At 43.4% G+C, this 26,871-nt stretch overlaps 1 protein-coding gene across 12 annotated transcripts in view; it reads left to right on the top strand.

Moving 5' to 3' along the window:
- Positions 1-26,871, top strand: part of SIPA1L2 (signal induced proliferation associated 1 like 2) — a 212,733-nt gene that overhangs the window by 83,637 nt on the left and 102,225 nt on the right. For 11 of the 12 annotated variants that reach the window (XM_032430396.1, XM_032430397.1, XM_032430405.1 and 8 more), the window contains one exon: positions 23,279-25,024. In XM_032430396.1, the coding sequence (XP_032286287.1) occupies positions 23,548-25,024 (1,477 nt within the window). In that variant the 5' untranslated portion in view covers positions 23,279-23,547. Of the gene's footprint in view, positions 1-581; positions 4,218-23,278; positions 25,025-26,871 lie in introns of those variants that run through there. The other variant, XM_032430406.1, reaches the window with a different exon arrangement.

Here is a 26,871-nt window from a genome sequence, read left to right as displayed (position 1 = left end):
CTTATGTTCCACAAATAAGTGAAACCATATGATAATTGACTTTCTCTGCTTGACTTATTTCACTTAGCATAATCTCCTCCAGTCCCATCCATGTTGATGTAGAAGTTGGGTATTCATCTTTTCTGATGGCTGAGTAATATTCCATTGTATATATGGACCACATCTTCTTTATCCATTCATCTGCTGAAGGGCATCTCGACTCTTTCCACAATTTGGCTGTTGTCGACATTGCTGCTATGAATATTGGGGTGCATATGGCCCTTCTTTTCACTACATCTGTGTCTTTGGGGTAAACACCCAGTAGTGCAATTGCTGGGTCATAGGGTAGCTCTATTTTTAATTTTCTGAGGCACCTCCACGCTGTTTTCCGAAGTGGCTGTACCAACTCACATTCCCACCAACAGTGTAAGAGGGTTCCCCTTTCTCCACAACCTCTCCAACATTTACTGTTTCTTGCCTTGTCAATTTTTGCCATTTTAACTGGTGTAAGATGGTATCTCAATGTGGTTTTGATTTGAATTTCTCTGATGGCTAATTATGATGAACAAATGGCTGGTGTAAGGTGGTATCTCAGTGTGGTTTTGATTTGGATTTCCCTGATGGCTAACGATGATGAACAAATGGCTGTACAGACACACACATGAAAAAATGGAACGTAAACATCTTAAGCCATTACACTGCCCAAATATTTGGACACAAGAGAAAATCGTTTTTAACTTTTCAATCTGTGTCACCTGAACTGTTCTCCTGTCAGCCAGTCATCTTACATTTTTGTAGGCACAAGATCTTTTTATTTATTTCTTTTAAAGTGAAATCACTCATAGAAATACTGCAGTTAAGAAAGAAGAAAGCACTTAGAGACTTAGAACTTGTTTTTTTTAATTTGTTTTTTGAGAACTCCTTCTCGTTAATCTGCTTACAGATTTTTATTGGTGGTGTGGGCTATCTTTTATTTCGTTAAACAGCTCAATTATTTTGTAGCCTGACTCTTCTTAGGTTTGACTTTTTCTTTTGGAGCCTGGACTCTCATTCCTGGAGTCAAACACCACTGAAGCAGAGTGAGAGGAGACCAGTTCTCCCCAGGCAGGCACGGAAGAGGCAAGGAGATTTGTTTGGGTCACTTAGAACTAGAACATGGCCTTGAATGTCTGTGAATTCCTGAGTATTAAATCGGATTCCCTCCAGTTTTCCTTCAAGAGCCTTGTGTATGTGAAAGCCATCCCTGTACACAAGACACTGGTAAGAATATTCTACTCCAGGATGGCTGAGACAAAGCCATGTTGTCGGTGGAAGGAAGGGTTGGGGGGTGGTTGCTAACGTGGTGTAACATGATTCTTAGGGAACATTGCATTGGTTTTTCCCTTTTCTGCCTACCACCTCTCAGATCTCAGACCTGTCCTTTGCCTCTGACTGAGCAAACAGCCTGCCTCTGACAGGGCTCTGTTCACCAGGTTCCTCCGAAGGTCCTCCGCAGCTCTGCCCAGGCAGCCTGGGCATGCCCTTGGCCTTGGCTGCTGTCAGATGCTCAGGTGTAAGTGCCAGGGAATTCTCTTCTACTTTAGCTACAGAACGCATCCCTAAGGAGAAAGTCACTTGGGACTCCAACATTTATAACCTTGATTGAACATTAAATCTCTTTTATGTGGAGTACACCTCATTTGTTTCCACATGTAAAATTTTAGGAGCCCTGATAAAAATGACAAATAGAATTTTTGTTGCTGCTTTTCAACATTTAAGGTACACATCACAAAGCGACTTGTGGAAAGGAACGTCATGATGATATGGTGCAGAATTCCTTACTACTAGGCAGGCGTATGTTTGGTGCAAACGTAATGATTGGCATTCGACAGCATTTGGACAGAGTTTTATGCTGCATATCCACATTCAGGAGGCAGTTAAATGTGGTATCTTTGGATGGGCAAAAATTAACATTAGTAAAGAAAACGAGCAGATGTATTTTTGTTTGTATGTTTCTTCTTTAGGACCTGCGAGGCAATTTATAATTGAAGATTTTTTTTTTCTACAAAATTTTATTTCTCATTTCACTTAAATAATTTCTCGACATTTGGCTTGCAGAAAACTGTGAGTTTGGTTTTGTAGTAAAACCGCGTTGCCGATGAAAAGCATTCACATTTAGGCTTCTGCTTGTGTCATATTTCAGACGAAAGACATTCTACAATCAAACCAGGAAAATGTGGAAATAGAGATTTATGATGGAAATGTTGACTCCATTTGAGCTGCAGCCAAACATTCATGAGGGAAAATTAGATTAAACAGTAAGATGTTTAGAAAGACTTTAAATTATGATGGCTTTAAAAAAACATATGTTGTGGATGTTTCCCAGGCTTTGAGCATACTCTCTCTGGCAGACTTGTAACCTAGCTCCTTGATGTTTCAGCCATTTATTAAATTCCCTTTTATCTTTCTTTGGACTAGTGGACTCAGAACGTACAGCCTGGAGTCTGATGATTGGGAACTGTATCTTCCACATTACTCTAGGATCAAAACCTGATGTTGTCAGTAGAAGTAATTCTGTCCTGTCATACTGTATTATATTTATGAGTGTAAATTGCCATTTTAAATTGGGAATATAAAGCTACCAGTTACAACTGATTTATTCCATTTGTTAAAGCCTAACGGATACTCTGTGCAACTAATTTATTTTAGTTCTCCTCTACTCTACTTTAGTAGAGAATAACTACTTTAGTTATTCTCCTCTACTCAAGGAGAGGGGGGAAGTGCTTCAGGTTGTAAGGAACTGGAATCTTGAGTTGGGGGGGACATGGTAATGGGAGGATTCATTGAGGCACTGGGTGTAAATGCTAACACAGTGAGTCTTCTGAAGAGTCCAGCAACATAGGACTCAGACCTGCTGGGTCTAGTGGGACTTACCCACTGTGGTGATATCAGAGCCTAAAACAGGTCAGGGGTCAGTGGGGATGCCATGTGCTGTTGGAGCTCCCCCTTATCAGATATGTGATTTGCAAATACTTTCTGCCAATTGCAAATACGATCTCATTCCGTGGGTTGCCTTTTCATATCACTATTGACAGTGCCCTGTGATAGACAAAAGGTTTTGATTTTGATGAAGTCCAACTTAATCTAGTTTTGCTTTGGTTGCCTGTCTTTTGATGTCCTATCCAAGAAATCATTGGCTAGTCTAGTGCCGTGACGCTCCTGCCCTGTGTTTTTCTTCAATGAATTTTATAGTTGCAGCTCTTACATGTAGGTCTTTGATCCATTTTGACTTTATTTTGTATCTGGTGTAAGATAAGGGTCCAGCTTCGTTCTTTTTGCACTTAGATAATCCAGTTGTCCCCGAACCATTTGTTGAGAAGACTGTCCTTTCCCTCTTGAATAGTGTTGGCACTCTTGTCAAAGATCATTTGACACATACACAGGGATTTATGTCTGGGCTCTCTTTTTTTGGTCTATATAATCTGTCTTTATACCTTACCACACTATTTTTGAGTACTGTAGTTCTGTAGTACGTTTTGAAATTGGAATATATGGGCGACCTCCAGCTTTGTTTTTCTTTTTCAGGATCATCTGGTCTATTCAAGGCCCCTTAGATTCCATATAAATTTTAGGGTGTTTTTTTCTATTTTCACAACACATGTCTTTGGGATTTTGGTAGGGATTCCATTGTGTCTGTAGATCATCTTGGGTAGAGAATTGACATCTTAACAATATTGGATCTTCCAATCCATGCACTTGGGATTTCTTGCCATTTGTTGAGTCCAATACTTTTTAATATGTATTTTTCAATGGCAAGGGTGTAGCTAGGCAGACTTGCTATTGCATCTTGCTCTGCCACAGAACGCATTGTGCACCTTTAGATTGATGAGTCCGTTCAGTGTCTCAGAGCTGTCATTTCCTCTTCTGTAAATGGAAGTTGTGTGGATGTTAAATATTGTGTGGCTAGCAGTGTGTGTGTGACATCTTTTCCTTCCCTTTGTGCACCAGCATTGTCCTCTGTGATTTCACCAATGCTTTGCCTGTTGCCTCTCACATTTTTAGACTGAACACTTACCCCAGGATGCCTACTCTGATTTAAATCCCTTTCTCTGCTTTTTCTTCAGTTTCCCCATTGCAGACTCCCAAGTCCAGCTTCAGGCCAGTGGTAACCGCACCCCAGCTTCTGTAGGGATCTGATTTGCCCGGCCAAGCTCTTCAGTCTGTGTGTGTGGACCACTTGGGATCCAGCACGTGGAGAAGTATGGACTTGGCTCAGCAGAGTCCATAGGGCCAAAGAGAAGGGGAGGGGGGTGGCAGTGGCTTTGAAGGGTGGCTAGCACCGCTTTTGAATTAATGGTTTAATTACACTGTGTGCTTGTATAATGTTTTATATTTTCCAAAGTACTTTCCTACCCCATGGATCTCAAAGATGACTCAATAGCAGAAACACCTGAGGAACTTGTTAAAAACAGTCTGGGGGGCCCACACCCAATCTCGTGAGTCAGAGTTCCTAGGGGGATGGCTAAGGAAGTCATGTTTTTTAACACAATCTTCTCAGCCGATTTTCCAGCATCTAGCACTGGTCCACTCTCAGACCTTGGGGAAGCCCTGACCCATCCCCTCTGCTCATTCTGGAATCTCCTATCCACAGTGTGACAGGCCATACCTGGACATGGCTGATGATGGATCAGAGCGCCGCACCCCAGCAGGCACGATTTCTTGACCCCAGTCTCATCTCCTGTTTTCTCCTCTGGGGACCTGACTTCCCCAAGTCCTCTTTAGCATTCTCCCAAAGCAAAAAAGAGCCAACCCCGTTGCCCTGTTCTGTCTCCGAGCTTTTCACATGGACGTGAAGTCTGGGTTTGGTTTTGCTTTGTTTCTTTTCCTATAGGAGTCTGGGTCTTCGTTCACATTGGGTCACAGAGCAGCTAAGCCTCAGCATATTTCTTCTAGCTATAAATTCCAGTTTCCCAGACACGGCAGTTCATTTTAGCAGGTATGATATGGCATAGGCTTTATTGCCTGCAAGAAGCATGTAAACAGTGTTGAAAGCTAAGTTTACTTTTCGCCACCTCCAACCCCTATGAAAACTGCAAAAATGCAAGGCAGATCGGTATTTCTCTTGTGCCCAGATGAACCACGGGATTGAGTTTCCAGTGAGGAGTGATAAGCATGCACGGAGGAGTCGAGATTTCACCTGGAATGAAGGTGACTTCAAACATCACTGTTTGTGTATATCAAGTCCTTCCTGTGTTTTAGGCGTGCACCAAGCATTTTCGCCTACATCATTGCATTTGACCATGTAACCCCCACCCCGTCCTGTAGTCTTCCTCAGCTTAGTGGCGGTGACTTCATCCTTCCTATGAATTAGGCCACAGATCCTGGAGTCATCCTTGACTCCTCTTGTTCTCTTATCCTGCCCAGCCTGTCCATCAGCGGATATTGCCCGTTCTGCCCTTCTCATCCAGATCCAGATTCTTCCATCCAGTACCTGCCTATTCTCACCACCTAGTTCAAGCACCCATCACCCTCTCCTGCCTGACTATCTCAGGGACCTCGCCATTCGGCCTCTTTCCACCTTTGCCCTCCAGAGCCTGTTCTCGTTGCAGCAAACAAGGTGACCGGAAATCTGAGTCAGGTCTCCTCACTGCTCCTACTGCCCAGAACCTTCCAGGATAAAAACCATGATCTGGCCCCTGCTACCTTTCCAAGCCATTTCCCGGTATCCTTGCTGGTCTTTGAATGCTCCAGGCTAGCTCCCAAATCCAGTCGTTTGTTTTCCCTGATAGGAGTTCCTCACCCATCCCTCCTCCTGGCCGCATGTGTGACTCATCCCATCATCCTTCCCATGCGGGTCTTCCGGTTACCCACCTTACCCTTCTGCCATAGCCACACCCATGCCCAAATGTCCCTAACCTTCTTCATCCTGTCCCTTTATGACACTCATTTTTGGTAGGCTATGTACTTACTTGTTCCTCTGTATTCTATGACTTCTGCCACAATATAGACATAGGACTTTCCTAGTTTGCATATCACTGTATCCCCAATCCTGGAATGGTTCTTGGAACATAGTAGGCACCCACAAGTACGACTGAATGCGCACATCGAAAACTCTTGCATAGATAATGAAACTGAGATCCTCGGGGTGTAAGAAATTCGCCCAGGGGAAGCACAGTGAATAAATGATGAAGCCAGGCTTTGCACTTCAGTCCAACACCAATGTCTGTGTTCTTACTGTCACAGAGGACTTGTAATTGTGGAGTGGAAGGGACAGTTCTGGGGAGGGAACTCCAAGAAGAAAGTAAGAGGTGGGAATGGGTCTGGTGACTGGGTAGACGGTGAGATTTTAAGGGTGGTCTTATAGAATGAAACTAAATTTGTGAAGGACCTTAAGTGCTGTATTGAGGGGCTTGAGAAGTTTTGCTTTAGGTTGAAGATAATAGGGGCACCTGGGTGGCTCAGTTGGTTAAGCATCTGACTTTTGGTTTCAGCTCAGGTCATGATCTCAGGGTCAGGGGCGTGAGATCAAGCCTGCATTGGGCTCCACGCTCAGTGCAGAGTCTGCTGGAAATTCTCTCTCCCTCTCCCTAGCCCCTGCTTGCGCTCACTCTCTCTCTCTCTCAAGTAAATAAATTAATTAAAAAGTAAAAAATAAATAAAATAAATTAAAGTTAATAGTAACTCCTACCACATAAAGTTATTGGAATTAATACTTGAAAAGTCATTAGAAAATGCTTGCTACATAGACAGTTCTCATACGTGTTGCAATTGAGGGTGCATCTTGCCAACAGAGCAAACCCAGGCTACTGTCACCAGAGTAGAAACTTCGTGTGTTTTGGACTCATGTAAATGGTTTCAGAGTGATCCCAATTTCAGATTTCATTTGTTTTCCTCAAAACTAACTAACAAATGTGAGTAAGAAAATTGCTTGGCATTCAGCTGTGAAATCTGAGTGGAAGCTATTTCAGTACTTGAGAAAGGGGAAAATAGGAAGATTTCAGAATCATGCATTTAACTTTAGTTTTTATCCTTGAGAATTGTGTCTAATGCTCATGGTGCATGAGAACCACCTTTTAAAGCTGTGGATTCCAGAGCTCCTGCCAGACCATCTGAGCCAGAATCGTGGGACTAGAGCCCAGGAATCCAGGTAGAAATATCTCAGGTAGTCTTGAAAATTGGGAACCACTGGTCCAAACGACCCCCAGCCTGTTAAACTTTCTTCTTGGAGAGAAGGAATCCTTACCTTTTTGCTCAGAGATTGGTTTCCAAGTTTCAAGAAATCCTTCTAGTCACCCTGTTTGTTTATGGAGGGACTCAGCCCTATGCTTTAGCGAAAATATCTGTGGCTAAAATATGAAGGGACCTGTAAATGCAAGTAAAGGGCAAGGCTTTCTTCCTCCAGACTGGAAGAACGTTCTGGTTATACGGGAGAGAATTCGGGAAAAACAGGTTGGTTCACCTGCGGTGACTGAAGGGTCAGTGGGAGTTGTGCTTTAATCACCGGGGACGACTCACACTCAGGTCTGGGAACCAGCACTTCTCTCCCCATTCCCCGGGGTTGGTGGTGCGAGAGGCTTCACGTGGCTCATGACATGCTGCCGTGATAGGCAGGGAGGATAGGACAGACCTCCTGTGGCTCGCTCTTGCCTGCTGTTGGCCACAGTGGGAGCACCCATTTATTTCCCCATGAGAAAGAAAAGTCAGATTTGCAGCCCTTTTCCTCTCGTAGCTGAGGGAAGAGAGAAGGCATTTGTGGGGTCTCATTCACCATCCTGTAGTAATGTCCCTTGCTACTCTCTGGTTTTATAGATGTGGGGGTTTTTAATCTTGGCAGCTAGAATGTGGAGGGGAAGGCGCACAGCTCTGAACATGATTTTAGCTAATGGGAGCGAAGGGCAACAGCATGAAATCCTCCATGGGACATCCTCTTGGCTGAGCTGCATTCTGGCACCCTGAGCCCACGCTCATCCACTTTGCTTTACCTGGAAGCTTTTATTGGTCTCCTCCAAGCCGAGAACCATCCTTCTGTGCCCAACTTGGCACTTAGCAGATAGATGGGTAAGTGTTGGCTGCATGAATGTGTATGATGTAGACTGTCATATAATGAAGGAACAGAAAGTCCTTTCAGGGTAAAGTTTCAGGGTAAATGAGTGAGTTGGAGAGGGAAAGAGTCATAGAAGATGGCGTTGAATGCATTAGATTCTGTCAATTCTAACAGAGGTAGAGAGACTTTCCAAGCACGGGGGATTGGCTAAGCAAAAGCATGGAGGTGGGAGGCTGTGCAGCTCTTTTCAGCCATAGTGAGATACTTGTGAACCAAAACTGTGCATTTTCATAATACCGCATCCAAATAAAAAGGAGAAAGGGCAGTGACTAAGAATGAGGATTTGGGGACCCCGGGAGGAAATCCATTTTCCTCCTAACTAGTCACGTGACCTGAGGCAAACCACTTAACATCTGGGCTTATAACATGACGGTGTCAGAATCCAGTAGCTCCCTTAAGAGCTAATGTTGTGATTGTGAGTCTAAAGCAGAGATTGATGCTCCAAACCCTAGACAGTGCTCTCTGGCACAAGGGAGGTAAAATGCTATCGTTGGTAGCATTGTGCAAGTTTTGATGTTATTATTCGGTTGTGTTATGGTTGGGATTGTGTCCAGTCTATTGCTCTGCCAGTCAAATGCTTGAGACTCCCTTGAGACATTCGAATAACTAGTAGAAGCCAACTGGGACCAAAATACCACTGGCTGGGGAGCTAGCTGGGCCTGTGACTAGGTGATGCTAGGCCGGTGGGGCTGCCGCCTTCCTCAAGGCCCAGCACCTGCCCCTAAGACTGGTTCTAAGAGGGGAGCAGAGGGAGAGCCTGTAGGGATGTGTCACCCCTGGGTGCCCAAATTCTTTCATGCTGTGACCCCGCTCATGTCCAGTGGGGACCCTTCAGACTGACTTCCCTCTGCAGGACAGGGCAGGCCTTAAAGCATCCCCTCTTCTGAAATCCCCCCACTTCCTCCCACATATGTGTACCCACCTTCTGCTTTCCCTCAACCCTGTTCCTTCCCTTAAGCCTCAAAGCAATGGACATCAGATTTTTCTTTTTGCTTCAAGTTAGCACATTTGGATTAGGTTGGCTTCTTTTGGACAAAGTAATTCCATTTTGTTTTGTTTTTATTCCTAAGTTTTACAGGCCTTATGTAAATTGGAGAAGCTGCTAGTTACAGTAGAAAGGATGAGGCAGCCTAGATTCTGGTTCTGATTCTCTTGACTCACCGTCATTCGATTATAGGCAAATTACTTATTTATTTGCCCTAAGGTTTCCTTCCTTATCTGTTAATTGGGAAGAGAAGTCTCTGTCTTGTCTCTCCAGAGGTTTTCCTAGGATCGAATGGACATAAAAGAGTTTTGAAAATGGCAAATCCCTAAATAATGGAATACACATAAATTTACATTTTATGATAAGGGACAGATTATTAGTCAAACAGATTCTTTAGGTCTACCTGTGATTTTCATGAAGCTTCTGGTGATATAGATGATTTATTTACTTGCTTGTTGATATGAGATCGCTTTTCCCTGTTTGATATTCTGTTTATATCTCAGGACAGATAATCATCATAATTGCAGTTTCTGGGTCTCTCTCTTAGTCATTAACCTAGAATTCAAAGAAGGTAGTGACTTACCATGAACATAAGTTTATAAAAGGAAATAGGGTTTTTAGTGTTATTTTTATTTTAATAAAATAATGCATGTCATATTAGGTGGTCATCTCTTACTTTTTTTCTTTAAGTCAAGATCTTGGAGTTAGGGATTTTTTACAAAATCACCCAAATTAATTAATTTCACACGTAGGTGACGCCGGGGTCCTGGGTCCCAGGTGAGGATGGTGAGTGCAGGGACAAGGCTGGGGAGGCCAGGTCTGGGTTCTCCTGCCGCAGAGTCCACTTTATCTGGCTCTCAGAAGGGGTGCTACGGGGAGCGGAGGTGCAGTGGACTCTCCTCAAGGGTGACAAGTGGGTGATCAGAGTCTGGAGCTCAGTGGAAACGTCTTACATAGATAATGTCCAGTAATACTCTCTTTCTCAGAGTTTCGCCGGCAGTTTGGTCTATTTCACTTCTGGCTTCCTGTTGCTCTCTCGGCTCCCGATCCGATCCTCAGTCTTAAGTGGGAACAAGCTTCTTTCCTTGTTGAGGGGGAAAGATCATCAGCGGGGGACTCTAGACACAGGCAGGAACCAACCACTGAACCCATTCGGGTTCCCTCATGCTTGTTTTCCAGATGGGAATACTACTCCTCTCTGGCATTCGTGTGCTGTTTAATGTCTTCAGAGCGCTTATGCAGGCTTTCTCATTTGGTCCCACAAGACCTGGCTGAGGTGTGCTGGGCAGACACAGGCGCCATCATGCAGATGGAACTGGGTCAGTGAGTGTGGGGTTGGCTCAGGGCCCACAGTGAATCATGTCCTCGGGGGGAGACACAACCTTCTCCATTCCAGACTTTCCAGGCACTGCTGCCTTGCAGGCCCGCAGCAAGTGTAGGGCGTATGAAAATACGTGCCATTGCAAGGTATTACTCTTCTAACCACAGTGTCATCCCAGTGTGTGGGAATAAAGGGCAATATTTTTGTGAATACCTGCTATAAAAAAAACCATGCACTCTAATAAATGAATCAGCAATACATATTGCTCAAATGACACAGATATGCGCTTGCATGCTTACGTATCTTTCTGTGGGACTTAGAGCCAGGGGAAGAAGCTAATGGTCATCTCATTGGACATGAGTAATAGGCTCTGAGTAATGTAACATCCGTTGGTTTTACGGACGATTTAAAAAGTCTTTTCCTATTTATTGAATTTAAAGTTGATATGTATGTGGATCTACATGTTCATCATATATAGTTACGTAATTTGCACACCGTAGAAAAATACAGAGAAGAGCGAAAAGCATGCGTAAGCCTATCCGTAATAGGTAATCCCTCTCATAAAGTGAACGTGCTTCTTTGCAGTACTTTATGTATATAGTTTTAACATCAAGTTTTGTATTTGGCTCTTTTCACATTATCCTATACTGTAAATCCCAACATTGTGCAGATTCAAAGAACCTTTTTTGGACTGGGTATCATATTCTGTTGTATCATATTTACCATATGAGGCATAGTAACCCCTGGCTACTGGCTCTTAAGACTTCTCCAGATTTTTCATTCTTGTGGTTCTGGAGTGAATATCTTTCTATCTGTGTTTTCCCCCACATCTGGGTAGATTTTTGAGATATAGAAGTATTGAGCCAAACGACTGTCTTTATGGGGTTCAGATGGAGTTGCTGTCCGCAGCACGGGAGGATCTCCATTGCCCCCGGTCCTCACCAGCACGGAGTGCAATGCATATGCACATGCATGTGGATAACTTTTATAACACGCTGGTCAGAAGTGCTGTCTTACCCTTTTAACTCATTTCTTCCATTACTTATTATGCATGTGCGAATCTTACCCTGCTCAGCTTCTTGAGGATTAGCAAGCTCTGTCATTCATCCTTACTGCTCCCCAGCAGTCCCCCAGCATCCCGTACAGTGCCTAGTGGAACTGAATACTTTTATTTACTGGAGTAACAAAGGCTTTTTTGTATCAGATAATAAACCTCCTAAAGCTGTTCAGGGAAACTCAGTATCCTGTAATTCAAATAAACATGAGAACGATAGGAAGGTGGCTCAGAGTGTGTGATTAGTGAATGGCGTTTGGTGTGTATTTGCTGCTAAAATTACTATTCTTTAACAATCAAATACTAGACTATTGCCTAGATTGGTGGGGTTTTCTCTTCATGCCCTTTATGCTCAGTCGAAAGGGAGCATCTTCGGATTTGATGGCTTTTTGGTTTACTTGTTGCATTTTTACAAAGAACACATTGAAGGTAGCCACCTTGTGTGTTTGAATTCAGTTTTCTATAGTATTGATTGATTGGAGTTTTGGGGAGCAAGGTGAGATAGACCTTCGCTCTGCAAGAGTTTTCCCTGTGGATTCAGTGGAAAATAACAGAAGAGAGTGAGAGGATTGGTTCTCTCTGAGGAATGCAGCAGGAAAGGTCACGAATAGTATTTTCTCAAGGCTCTAGCCTACCAGGTTTTTCTTTGCCACCCAGTGTCACTAAACCTTTATTTAAAGAATAACATAGATTATTTTCTGTGATTTTTATATGAAAATAACAGAAGGACAGTCTAAATCAGTGGGCACTAGATTGAAATTCTTTTTTTCTTTCCTTGTGTTCTCCTAAAACACAAATGCCTCAGCTTAAATTATTAATTGGGACGTCTGATTTCCTACTGTGTCATCTGTAATTCGGGGGCCACATCGCTGAAAAAATGTATTAACTAATAACCTCCTGAGGGAAGGAGGTACAGGGCTATCTCTTTTTATCTCTTTCTGATTTAAAAGATTTAATGGAAAACAGTCAATACCCACAGCTGTTCTTCTGCCTCCTTGAAAAAAAATTCCATGATCAAAATATTCCATTTAACAAAATGGCTCTTTGTTTATTCTCCTTTGGACATTAGCTGGCTGACCGGATAGGAAAAGCAAAGCAGCTTACTACCAAGAATTGATTCCTGTTTTTTATTGACATACCTTAAGTTAGAAAGTTCCAAATAATCTCGTTATCATTTAATAGAGTCCCTAAAATAATTTTAAATACAATTTGTAGCCGGCAAGAGGGTCGTACCTGACTGGAGATTGTTTTGGGCAGTTTCCTTTACCTTCTGAAAGCTTCTGTTTGCCTCTTGAAGAGTCAGCTCAACTGTTACAGATCAGTTAATGCTTTGTGTTCCCGTTGTTGTATGTATAGAAACCAACAGTTACCACATTATGTTTTGTAAACAAGGCTGTGCTCCTTGGGGAAAGTTATGTATCTTACTCATTTCAGTTGCCCAATTATAAGCCAATTAGTTAATATAGATACTTACTTATATGTAAATCAGTTTTGTCAGCTAATATTTTTAGAACTTACCATATAGAAAACACAGGGATAAGCACTTTGCATCCACATTTCATTGAATCTTTAGAATAATCCTTTGAAATAGATAAAATCATTCCCATTTTACAGATAGGAAATTGAGGCTCAGAGACAATGTGTAACTTTGCCATAACCTTAGCTAGCATGTGATAGATCCTGGATATTTGCCGAGTGCCCATGTGCAAAGACATGCCCCTGCCTTCACAGTGCTTAGAGTTTAGAGGAGGTTTGTGACAAGTACACAGGCTGGTATACATAGATTTGGTATAATGTATGGTAAGGAAGAAGGTGCAGGATGCTATTGGAGCCCAAATGAAGATAAGTTAGAACCAATATTAAGATTTGAGAAGGCTTCCAGCAAACCCAACATAGGAGCTGAGGTCTGAGTAATAACACTTGGTAGCAAGGTAGAGGGAAAGAGTCTCAAAGAGTCTTTGGGTGGGAGGAGAAGCCCGTGCAGAGCCCCTTGCAGAAGACAGTTCAGGACAGGGGCACCTGAGTGGCTCAGTCAGTTAAGCATCTGACTCTTGATTTTGGCTCAGGTCATGATCTCAGGTTGTGAGATTGAGCCCTCTGTCGGGCTCCGCGCTAGGCATGAAGTCTGCTTAAGATTCTCTGTGTGTGAGTGTGTGTGTGTGTGTGTCTCCCTCTCTCTAAAAGAAAAGAAAAAGAAAAAGAAAAAAAAAAAAGAAAATGCACTGGGGACTGTGGAGTTTCAGCAGCTGGAGAAAGGGCTAGGCAGCTACTCGTGGACCAGATCGTAAGTGACCTGTGCTACCTTAAGACAATCAGGCTTTATTGTGACAGAAATGGGGGACTATTGAAGGGATTTATGATAATCTAGGAAAAATAAGGGAGTAGTTCTAACTGTGGTGGGGAGAGTTGAAATAGCGAGTTGTATGTGGATTTGGAAACATTCAGAAGATAGAACTTACAGGACTTGGGATGGATGTGGACTGTCAGGGAAGGCTGGATGAGCATGCTGGGCATGGGTGGCAGGTGCATGGTGGTGTCCACTCCTGAGCTGGGTGGAGGAGGGTCAGGTGCAAAGGGGATGAGGGGCAGGAGGACATAAGCTGTCATAACTCAACCTGGCAGTGTTGTATAGGAGACATCTTTGGGCTTGTGGATAGGTTTCAGAGTCATCTGCATAGAGATGGTGTAGGAGACTGCTAGAACTGCACAAGGAAATATATGGAAGTAAGAAAAGGCAGCCTGGAATAAACTCTGAGTATCGTCAGCATTTAAAGAAGACCAGAGGAGGATCTAGCAAGGAAACCAAACAGAGAGAATCAAGAATCACTGTGTTCCCTGAATGTGCCGTGATGATATGTCGACTCAGTACTTTGGGGTGCTTTGGTTTGTAACCACTTCAATTCAGATGGATGGATGTAAGTTAATCATGAGTGCCAACTAAGTGTCAAGCATGACTCTAGAGACTGGGGGTATAAACGTGAATAGGGTAGACAGGACCCTACTCTAATGGAGCTTACAGCTGATTCACTTAGATCTGTCACACGAGAGCAAAGACTTTGGATTTGGCCCTTTTATCCACCATGGATTACAATTCAGTATATACTCATAGGGTTCTAGTGGAGACCAAATCCTTTAGGCTTTTTACTGCGGTTCCTGCTTTACTCTGATGAACAAATCCTTAACTACACCAAGGGGGATCAGCTTTTCTGGGCACATCACTTGAGAAATTCTCCAAATAGCAATGTGGAATACTTCAAAAAATTGTCTAACACCAATGTGAACATTCCACCAAGAAAAGATTTTATGCTGCTCACAAATAGGTTACCCCTATGTTACAAAATCACAAAGAGGAGAATTTTGCTCTTTTTAATATTCTCATGCCCCGGAATATTTATCTTTGGTACTGTCCCATTGTTTAGTTCAAGATAAATATCTAAGAGCTGATTTTCATGTCCAGATCTACCAAAAACTTAGCAGTCAAAAGTATGACTGTTGAACTTGTATATTTATGACCATTTATGACCATTACTCCTTAATAACAGGCCGTTTGTCGAATTGTCTCATTTCCTTTATTTTAGTGGTCTACTATGATAAGAATTTGAGTTAATGGATTGTTTTATAGCCCTTTAGCCATAACTTCACTTAATACCAGGCCGAATGTACCTGAACATGGCGATTTTATGGTGAATGCATTTCAGGTGATCAGACTTGCAGTGCAAGCCCACCTCAGCTCCTTCCCTGCCTTCCTGGTCACAGAGAGGGGAAAAGTGGGGACAGTGTATTCCTTCTTTTATTCCCTGCCCAATTATACATGTTAGTATTAGAGCTGATGGAATAGGAGTATGAAAAATAGGCATTTTTACAGTAGTTAGGCTTTTATTATAAGTCTGCCATATAATTTTAACCATTTTTTGCCTTGAAAGAGGCTCATAATTTGTGTATTTTGTGGTTTTCAATCCATTTGCTACAGCTGCAATCCTGATAAGTGGCTCAATTATAACTGTAATATTGGTCTTAAAGACTCACTGATGTCTCATGGAAAACTTTGAAAAACATTCTATCTAAAGACAATTATCCTTAAATACCACATTTTCTCCATTTCTCTGTTCTATCCTTTACAAATTATTGCCAAGGCCATTAGCATGAGAACAGATTATTCCTTCAAGCTCTAAAATTCTTGAATTTCTCAAGTTGTGACTTGCTGCCTTCCAGAGCTAGCCCTGGCCTCCCTGGAGGCCCCCACCACCACCACCCGTGAGGACACACAGGCTCACATGTAGAGTTTTGTCAAGTGCCCACAGAGTGCTGGTGACAACTTTCCATTTTTGCTGGGGAGCAAGAACCACAGAATTGGATGAAAGCTAAGAATAATTGGAAACTGTGGGGGGAGTGGCAATGTCCTTGACATCCAAGATGAGCTCAGAGAAAGGAAGAAAGCTGTAGAAACATGTTAGAGGTCCATTTTAATTAATGATCATTCTAAGGTGAGCTCTGTACCTTTTCCTGTCTTGGCGAACGGTCCATGTCTAGGTTTGGGGACTTACCTGGGTATTTGTGCTGCTGATTAGGCCCACCTACAGATTATTAGTCTTTATTAAGTTTCTTTATTAAGGCCTAAAGAATGAATTAAATGACTTCCTTTTTTTTTTTTTTTTTTGATGTTTAATTTTTTTTTTAATGACACCAAGTGGACAGTGTGAGTTCAGTTGACCATGAAGTTAGGAAAGTAGGATATTTTAAGATACTCTTAAGAAGTATCTTCATTAGTTAGGGCAGGAGAGGGCAAGTGGTCAGGGTGGTGCCCATAATATGCACATGCTGGGGTCTGTTTTATTTTACTCCTTAATATTTGATGAAATAACACTTACATCTTTTGTGGGAAAATACCATGGCGTTTTTGTGGGAGAACGCTGCAGAACTCTCCTACCAGTGTTTCGCCATCGGTTAGAAGGATGAAATAATGTAAAATCATGGACAGGAAAGACAGGAGCAGACACACAGTTGTTCAGTAGAACAGGGATGTGGGGGTTCTGCGGATCATACAGCTCCATCTCTGACTGAGACGTGAGGCCCCGGGGCCCGTCTGACCAGGTCCTCTGATCGGTTTCCCTTTGCCATCCTTTTGGGGACTGGTACCACTTGTGGGCATATATCCAGAGCCCCAGGATGCTGGCACCATGCCACCTTAAGACAAATGGAGTGCAGCAAACAATCTGCCGCTTTGCCCAGCTCCGAGCAGGACAGAGACTGATGGGGGGATTGGTTATTTGGGACTCCTCATTTCTCATTGTGTCTGGGATGGGCCATCAGCCTAATAGATGCCACTGCTGAGATGGTTATAAGATGAAGTATGGCATGCCTTCCTTCTGTACCGTTAGAAGGCATGTCTGGAACCACCTCATTTGGCTAGGACAGCGGGGGAGATGGGGGGCGGAGAAGCTCCTTCCAGAGTGGCCTCGCTGTTGACTTTTATGTTCAAGGTAACCTGTTCTTGTAAGGATCTGGGCATGCCTTGGCACAAACAGCATCCTGCAAAGAGTTGTCAACCATCCATGTTTATCTGAGGTTCTATAATGAACATGTTTCTGCAAAATTCTTAAACTTTGATGATGGCAGTAGATTCTCTAACTGTAAGACCTGTCCATTTATTTATTTTTTATTTTTTATTTTTTTAAAGATTTTATTTATGTATTTGACAGAGAGAGAGACAGAGAGGGAACACAAGCAGAGGGAGTGGGAGAGGGAGAAGCAGGTCTCCGCTGAGCAGGGAGCCCAACACGGGGCTCGATCCCAGGACCTTGGGATCACGACCCCAGCTGAAGGCAGACGCTTAACAACTGAGCCACCCAGGCACCCCCAGAACTTTCCATTTAAATGTCAAATATTTTATCTTCTAAAAGGTTACTACTGCCTAACATGTGGTTAGCAATTTATTCATTTATTTAGTAATATTTATCGAACATCTACCACACACAGGAAAGCATGCCCGGTCCGGCAGGTAAGGGGTGCACTGAACAGACACAGCCCTGGGGCCTTGTGGTGTGAAGGTGTAACAGGTGGGTGTTTGGGAAAGAGAGGGCCCCATGGGAGCGTGCTGCAGGGACACTGGTCGGGGATGAGAGCGATGAGGGCGAAGGCTTTTCAGGTCGGCCCAGACAGCGTCAGCTCTGTTTCCAGGGACAGCTCAGATGCAGGTGCAGAGAGTGGGCTGCTTGAAGAATGGAAAGGCACTCAGCATGTCTGGGCCACAGCACAGAGGACAAGGAGGGGGCACCCCAAGACATGAGGCTGCAGACTGAGCAGGACAGATTGGGAAGACACTTGTAAGGCAGAGTTTGGATTTTTATCTCAACAGAGATGGCAAGTCTTTGGGCGCTTGGGTGGCTCAGTCGGTTAAGCAGCTGACTCTTCATTTCGGCTCAGGTCCTGATCTCAAGGTGGTGGGATCGAGCCCTGCGTCTGGCTCCATGCTGGGCATAGACCCTGCTTAAGATTCTCCCTCTCCCTCTGCCTCCCACCCCACAACTGATTGTCAACCAGGGTGAACATGGGAGGACAGGTTCAGAAGTGGGGAAGTTTGTTAAGTGGTGACAGAAGACCAGTGAAATTGTATTGACTTTATTTCCCCCCTGAGAAGTAAGAAGCTGCAATTTTTGTTGTGATGTTGGGTCAGGCAGTGTGAAGACATCGAGGTCTTTCAAAGGGCTGCTGTGGAGATGGGCAGGGAGACAGAGGGATGAGGCCTGAGCTGGAGAACTGGCCCAGACTTTTCATATTAGCCTTACGGACTCACCAGAAACCCTGAAAGACTTTCTTTAAACACAGCTCTGTGCTTTGGAGGATTGCATTTTGTCCTGTTCTGTAATGATGCACGCCTGTAATTATTGCGAGCTCTGTGCTTTGTCTGGGGGCCAGTCGCAGTCCCCTAATTCCTGCGGGCTCTTCTCTAAGATACCATCCTTTTCCTGTCTTCTGTCAGTCTGGTCTCTGGCAACACCCGTCGGGCTGCATAGCACACCACCCTGCACTTGACATTCAGAGGGGATTTGAGCACAGAGGGTGTATAAATACCTGGTCAGTACAAAAGAATAAATTTGGAGACATATGTTTGCAAGATGCTTCCTAGATTATACCTTTATTACCTTCATGTACGTGCAACTAAGAGTGCAGATTCATAGCTTTCAAAAACTTTTCAGCTGAGGGCTGCCTGGGTGGCGCAGTCATTTAAGCGTCCGACTCTTTATTTCAGCTCAGGTCATGATCTCAGGGTCATGAGATCGAACCCGGCTTCAGGCTGCATACTCAGCATGGAGCCTGCTTGAGATTCTCTCTCCTTCTCCTTCTGCACCAGCCCCCAACTCACTCTCTCTCTCTTTAAAAAACAAAACAAACAAACAAACAAAAAACCCTTCTCAGATGACTGCTCCATAGTAACAGACAAAGGTGGAAAGTTAGAACTTGTGAAAAAAGTAAAGATAATGAGAGAGGCACAAGAGTCTTACGTGCCAGGTGCCTGTAATGCAGGCATGTTGCCCCAGATCCACAGCTCTTCATCTGTACCCTTGCAGGGCGAACATGATTCATTGAGGTAGGGGTGTGTGTGCATGCGTGTGCGCACGCATGTGCATGTCTGTGTCTCCCTCTCATCCAAAGCCTCACGCCCAGGTTCTGGATTATTTCACAGGTCATTCCAGATCATGCTTTAGTTTTCATTTCCTCCACTGTTTTGCTTTCTGCATTTCTCCCTGTTTAGAGCCTATGCCATTCCTCCTTACTATCTGCTTTCAAAGACATCGATTTTAATTCTTCCCCATGGGCTATATTTTTTTAAATTGCATGATCTTAATATTTCTAATATATCTTGTTTAAAAACAAGTGCTGTAATTGTTTTGAGGTGTTTTTACCGCCGTATTAAAAATAATGTATTTAGTAATGTTTTTAAAAGGAAGGTGCTCTCTGTAATACCTTGTATTTAGAAATATTTAGTAGTACCTTTAAAAGGAAGGTGCTGTATGATTCTGTCAATAGGGAGATTGACTTTGGGGAGCTATGGCAGCTGAAAAATGTTGGTTAGAGGGTAACTGCAGGAGGGGGTCTGTTGCAACTTTATTAATCAGCTACTGTGTCTGGAATTTTTTGGCTTTGAATACTTTGAATTATTAGCAGCACACATGAAATATGTTCAAGAGTGTATACTTAAAATATTAGAGCAGGGACCTTGCCCAAGAAGCTCTGGTTTTGATATTGGATTCAAGGGCCAGAACTATAATTTCAACTCATTTCTTCATGGATCAGGCAGTCTGCAACATAGTACAAAGTAGTTTGGTCACTGAATTTACTCTCCTTGGTTTTTAAACTGAATATAAATGTGGTCTCTTAGAACATTTAAAATTGATCTGGACTATACAGAAGTCTACTGAATAAACCAAAAAAGGTAATTAATTGCCTCAGGCAACTAAAGAATCCCATGCAGCTGGTTTCAGGTCCAGTTGGAGTCAAGAGCTCTGTCCTTAGGATTCCTTCTTTCCCGCCTGAGGCTCAGCCTCCATGCTTTTGTTCCCATTCTCAGTCACATGGGCAAGGTGAGCCCAGCAGCTCCCTATTTCTGTTCTACCACCTAAGGGCTGCTAAGAATCAGAGCACCAATGCTGGGTGGGGGGTGGTGATGGCGGGAGGTGGGGGGGTTGCTTTTCCTGGTAGGATTGTCATTGGCCTGGCTGGTTCTTGGGCTCATCCCTGGACCAATCACTGTAGCTGGGAGATGCTGCACTTTCATTGGTCAAACCTGAGTCACGTGTTAGGGGGTGGAGTTAGCCCCACACGAATTAAATGATTTTAGAGGTAAGATTCCCCAGAGGGATTCAGGAGAAGAAAGGGGAACAGATCCTAGACGGGAAAAATCAGTTGCTGCCTGCTACAGCTAATGTTCTTATCACAGACCACAAATTTAAAAATCATAATTGAAGGAATATTCTCAGAAGATTTCTTCGGGGACGGGTTTTGTGTGCTCTGAGTTTGCCCTTGTTTCTCTGCTTTTTGTCAAGCGTAATAATAAAATTCAGCACAGATGCATCTGTTTTTAATTGTTTCTTTTATTTATTTATGTTTTAAAATAATTCTTATTTTGACACGTTGTCTTCCATTTCTATGGGCGATCTATGGAATAAAGATTTTGTATTTTTACTACTGTCTGTTACAAACCATGATAAGGTTAGAAATGTAAGGGATGTGAATGCTCAGAATATTGATTTTCAAATAGAGTGACTGCTGATAATTTTATGGTTTGTTTTTCTGGAAGTAATTATTCAGTGCATGTGTTGTCCTCGCTAATCCTGGCTTTAAGGTTTCCTGTCTTACACATCTCCTGGCAGATGGCTTAACGCCAGAGCTGCCCCAGGGGGTGTGGTGAGTGGGTTACCCGTGTGGGAGCTGCTGGTTTGCTCAGTTTGAAGCCGGGGTGGGGTTGGGCCAGGTGTGGCCAGGGAGGATAAAGGACTTTCAAAGTCATGGTTAAGATGGCTCTTTGCATTTCATCTATGCATTGGCCATATTTTTACGTAGGGATTTGTTCTGTTTCTGCTGTCTTCAGTGATCATCAGTCTAAATTTTCCATTCTTAAAAAAATTTTTTTTTCCATTCTTGGATCAGTTTTGGGATTTGTGGTTTGCTAGGAAATCATTAGTTTCCTTTGTGTTTTCAAGTTTGTTGCTATACAGTTGCTTGTGGTAAAATTCTTTTAGACTTAATATATATTTTAATCTCCTGTATATATGGTAATATTTCCTTTCTCATTTCCAAACTTGTATAATATTATTCTTTCTCTCTTTTCCTTTTTCAGGCTTGGGAATGAGTAGATCTTTTTCCTTGCTCTTTTTTTAAAAAACTACCTTTTGGATTTGTCCATCCTTTTTCTACCTTGTTTTTCCCTTATTCCATTAACTTCAGCTTTTATCTTTATTCATTCCTTCTTTCTTAGTTTCTTTTGGGGCATTTTGTTCTAATATCTTAAGGTGGTAAATACTTAGTTGCTGATTATATTTTTTGAAAGTACTCAGTTTGGTGGTTTTAGTGGGCATGGTTCTTCCTTCTGTAACAGGATACTTACAAATTAATAGTGTATACCTGAGAATGAGTGTCCTATTAATGCTTGCTGAGAATTCACATAGCTCTGTACCAGCCATCGGAAGTAATTCATAAGCTTTCAGATTTTGTTGTATTCTATAAGCAGGAGAATTATCAGAATTTATAGATTAAAATTGTTTTCTTTCATATATCAGTTGTCAGTTTTCAGTTTCCAGGAAAGGATTCGATAATAGCCTAAATTGTAGAGGAAATAACTATGATTCAGAATCATCCGTGATTCTTTTAAACACAATGATTCCAAGTGACATAGATAAGATGCAGTCATCTCTCTTCTCTTTCTGAGAACCATGGACAGACGCCGGTCTGGTGCATTGAAGCATCTGATTGTGCTTTCCTTCTTTGTTTACCACATCCTAAAATATCATTATATTTCCTCAGTTATGAAGCTGCACTGGGAACAGACAGCATCTTATCATGCCCAGACTGAGTTTTTTCCATTGAGGGAAAAGCAAGCTGCCATGATAAGAAAATATCAGTTATTCCAAGAGACTACTGCATGTTTGTCTCAAAGCCATTAAGAACCCACTGGAGGGGCGCCTGGCTGGCTCAGCGGGTAGAGTGTGTGACTCTCGATCTCAGGGTCATGAGTTTGAGCCCCATGTTGTCTGCAGAGATTACTTAAAAAAAAAAAAAAAAAAGAATCCATTAGAAAGAGTTCTAATACTGTTCAGCCTGTTGGAATTTTATTATTTTCTAACCGAATTGCAGTTGTTTTTTATGCTTTGGTGAGGACCAAGGGAAATCAGCTATGTTATACCTTTATTACCATCATTATTTTCAGGAGAATTAGAGTCATTCATTCATTCTTATGCCCACAAGGAGTAAGTTTCCCATAAGTTGGGAAGATATGGCATACCTGGAAAATATTTTGTCTAAATAAAGGTAGAACAAATTGAAAAAGTAATTGAAGAAAAAGTTGATTAAAAGTCAAGTTTCTACTGACCACAAAGGTAAATTTTGCTTTTATTTTACCCCTGCACATTTGTCAAATTGCTAGTGGCATGATGAACTAGAAAGTTACACTTAATCAGATACCAAATTCTTCAAGGCTCCTTCCCATGTTAATGGGGATCTCTGCAAGGTCTTACTTGATTGCGAGACCACGTTCTAGAAACTCATTTGCTAATGCCTGGTATTGACCCTTTTGCTGCTGGACATTTTGAATTTAAATATTTTGAAAGAAAGCATAATAATACTCAAAAAATTACATGACCGTTGTGTTACTCTATAACTAATTGACATGTTGCTTATTTAATTTAAGCCAGGCCACATTAATAGATAATGTTGGTACAGAGATGAAAGGTACGTTATGTTCCTGCTTAGAGGAGCTTGAAATTAGCCAATGGAGGAGACTGGTCAGCAAACCGGCCAGTAAGAGTATAAGGAGATCTGCTACCATAAGTGTAGATGTGGGTGCCGTGGGAACACAAAAGAAGCACTCTTTGCTCAGATGTGGGCTGAGGGAAGGTTTCTTGGAGAGGGTAATGCTTGACTCTGGGGTATAAATTCTAGCCAGCCAAGTAGAGAGAGAAGGCAGAATGTTCCAGACAGAAGGAGCAGCATGAACAACAGAGACATGAAACTTGATGACAGTTTGGGGGAATTGGGGATGGGCAGAAGTTGGAGAGAAGGACAGATGAGAAACCATATGTAAAATGTATTGAACTTGAGCTACAAAAATTGTTAATGGTTATTTTCTGTGTTTTAATTCAGGTGAAGGAAATACTCAAGGCCAGATGTCTTAAGGAATGCTCTTGAAAAGGACAGAGGTATACAAAATTATTTTAGCAACTGAGAAGCAAGCTGGTTTTGGAGAAACCATACTCTGAGGATGTTGTTTGCTTTTGGTTAAAAAGAGAAAGTACAGCTATAGAGGAAGCCTTTAGGCTAAATGCGCATTTAGGATCGCACTGTAAATAACAATGTAATTAGATTCAGCGCAGTCTTGCAGGTGAGACTTGGAGCGTCTTGGCTCGGCAGACATGAGTGACCCAAGGCAGTCACAAGAAGAGAAGCACAAGCTTGGCAGGGCCTCTTCAAAGTTCAAGGATCCTCCCAGAATCATGCAGTCTGATGATTATTTTGCTCGAAAATTTAAAGCCATTAATGGCAACATGGGCCCCACCACTTCTTTAAATGCCTCAAATCCCACCGAGAGTGGTGGTCCGGCTAACGGTACCCCAGCTGTGCCCAAGATGGGTGTGAGAGCAAGAGTGTGCGAGTGGCCTCCCAAGAAGGACTGCTCCAAGGAGCTAGCCTGCAAGGCACTGTGGGAAAGCCGGTCTCAGACCAGTTACGAAAGCATCACGTCCATCACGCACAATGGGCAAAATGACCAGAGCGATGGTCAGCAAGAGGAGCAGCTTGATCTAGACTTTGTGGAGGCAAAGTACACCATTGGAGACATCTTTGTTCACTCTCCTCAAAGAGGACTGCACCCCATAAGACAGAGAAGCAATAGTGATGTCACCATCAGCGACATCGACGCTGAAGACGTCTTAGACCAAAACGCAGTGAACCCCAACACCGGGGCCGCCCTCCACCGCGAGTACGGAAGCACGTCTTCCATTGACCGGCAGGGCTTATCTGGTGAGAACTTCTTTGCAATGCTCAGAGGGTACCGTGTAGAGAATTACGACCACAAAGCGGTGGCCCCTTTTGGGTTCCCTGAGTTTTTCCCCTGCGATCCTACAATCTCTCCCAGCCTCCATGCGGCAGCACAGATTTCTAGAGGAGAATTTGTCCGCATCTCAGGATTAGACTACATGGACAGTGCCCTCCTCATGGGGAGAGACAGGGACAAGCCTTTCAAACGGAGGTTAAAGTCGGAGTCGGTGGAAACGTCCCTCTTCCGGAAGCTGCGGACTGTTAAAAGTGAACACGAAACTTTCAAGTTCACGTGTGATCCGGAAGACGGTCGTCTGGAGCGGGGTGTTCGCCCTTGGAATTGTCAGCGGTGTTTTGCACATTATGATGTCCAGAGCATTTTGTTTAATATCAACGAAGCCATGGCAACGAGGGCCAACGTGGGGAAGCGGAAAAACATCACCACCGGGGCCTCGGCAGCATCCCAGACTCAGATGCCAGCAGGCCAGACGGGCACCTGTGAGTCCCCTTTGGGAAGCAAGGAGGATCTCAACTCCAAGGAGAACCTGGATGCTGATGAGGGTGATGGGAAAAGCAATGAGCTGGTCCTGAGTTGTCCGTACTTTCGGAATGAGACCGGCGGGGAAGGTGACCGGAGGATCGCCCTCTCTCGGGCCAGCTCGTCATCGTTCGGTTCCGGAGAAGGCTGCTCCTTCGAGTCTTCTCTGAGCTCCCACTGCACAAACGCAGGCGTCTCCGTCCTGGAAGTGCCCAGAGAAAACCAGCCCATTCACAGGGAGAAAGTGAAGCGCTACATCATAGAGCACATTGACCTTGGGGCCTACTATTACCGCAAGTTCTTCTACGGGAAAGGTAAGGGAGAGTCCTGAGTGTGTGTGTGTGTGTGTGTGTGTGTGTGTGTGTGTGTCGGGCTGGTCATCGTATGCTGCTTTGGGCTGCAGCACCTTCACCGGGTAGTCCAAGGCCATGGTCCTCTGGGCTTTTGTGGACCTTCCGTTGCTGCCAGACTAACCCCTTCTTCAGGAATCCCAGTGTCCTGCCTTTGCTGGTTTATAATCCCCAGTGTGGAATCACCACCTCTCTGTCTCTTTCTCTTCGTGCATTTGTGAGCATCACAGATGTTACGACTTGCTCTGGATTTACCTCTTTTCAGATCTCTTCCCTGGTTAAACTTCATCCCTCTCTTCTTCCTCTGATTAATCTCTCCTGCTGTTTACAGTGGATTATTCCGTCGAGTTTTCTCCCCCCCCCCCCGCCAGTCTTTGCTGTACTTTTCCCCTACACCTTTGCTTCATCTTCTCACTTCTGTCTTCACAGCTCCTAGTGCATTGGAAGTGTTAGTTAAATCTTTGCTGAGAGAATGTATGAATTAGCATGATAGACAAATCGTTTACCGGCAGTTCCATAGATGGCCTTAAATGTCAGGTTGCAGATAATCCTTTGGCATTGCGGTTTTAGGAATTCTCTAAGCCTAGGCAAAATAGTGTTTACTTTTATTGAGATTTTCAGGTTTGAAGGATGCATTCCTCAGAAGTCATGCAGTTGAATCCTCAGCCTTTAAATAAGTGTCCTTAGTTATTCCAGGGACATGAAATCTGCTCTGTTGGAGACTCCTACAGAGAAACAGGTCCCACACACCTGTCAGTTGCAAAGCCTCCATAAAAACACTCAGGGCAGCCCGTTGCCTTCTTATTGGGTGTGGCTTGCCACCTGAGCTCCTTCCTTATAGGGCAGCATGCTTTTCAGGGCTGTCTTCCTCTGTTTCCAGTGTCCCTGGCCACCCTCCTCGCGTTCCCAGGTGTCAACCCTCAGAGCACCTAAGGAGGTGGGGGTGAGCCTAGCCAGTCTGGTGAATAAACTGTTCTGCCACGGGTGTGGGTCCCTGTGAGCTCACTGTACTTGGAGTTTATGCAGTATCGGTTTCTACCTTCGCAGTGTTTGCATGTCATCTTTGACTCCAGTTGGTTCTTTTTGGTGATGGGTTGGGTATAACTCAGACCTCGGGAGAGATCACTCCATCCATGTCAGTCCCTGGAGCCTTTTTCAAACTTTTGACTACAGGCTTAAAAGAATTTGCTTGTCAGATAGATTGCAGTCGCAATTGTCACATCCATAAGTTTTTTCCTCATTGTTTGCATCAATTCAGATTTAACCAATCATCCATAATCCTAATATTATGAAATTGTAGAAATGGGTAGAACAGTTATGATATTGGGTAAGCAGTTTGGTTAAATAGGCACTTGCATTACAACAGGTCATATATTTGAGTTATGTTTCCCTTTTCATACTGATGACATAATGGGACTGAAATAATTCTGTGAGCGGGTCTTGGGCCCCCAAGTGTGTCCCCGTGCTCTCTTCTCAGTGCCGGCCCCTGATTGAACTCAGAAACTTGAACTTCCCTTTTAGTCTGTGCTGTGAAAGCATGAGTGGCCCTCACGATTGTGTTCATTCAGCGGCAGCACGTTACACAATACTGTTCCAAGATGGTCTCTAGGTGGAAGTTAGTTATTTTTGGAAAGGGAGGCCATGAAGAAGTAGGCTTCCTAATTAAGATTCTTTTAATTGATGAAGCCATGGCTGTCCATGCCAGCAATAAAATAGTCTCTTAGAATTATTATACTCTGAAATCCTCAGGCATTGAGTCATTTTGGCTAACTGAGCTTTATAAATAGTTTGCAGATCGCCCTTTAAAATAT

Source organism: Phoca vitulina, unplaced genomic scaffold (genome assembly GCF_004348235.1).
Source record: "Phoca vitulina isolate PV1807 unplaced genomic scaffold, GSC_HSeal_1.0 scaffold43, whole genome shotgun sequence".
NCBI lineage: Eukaryota > Metazoa > Chordata > Mammalia > Carnivora > Phocidae > Phoca > Phoca vitulina.
The sequence above is the reverse complement of the archived record's forward strand: the minus strand, read 5'-3'. Positions and strand labels throughout refer to the sequence as shown.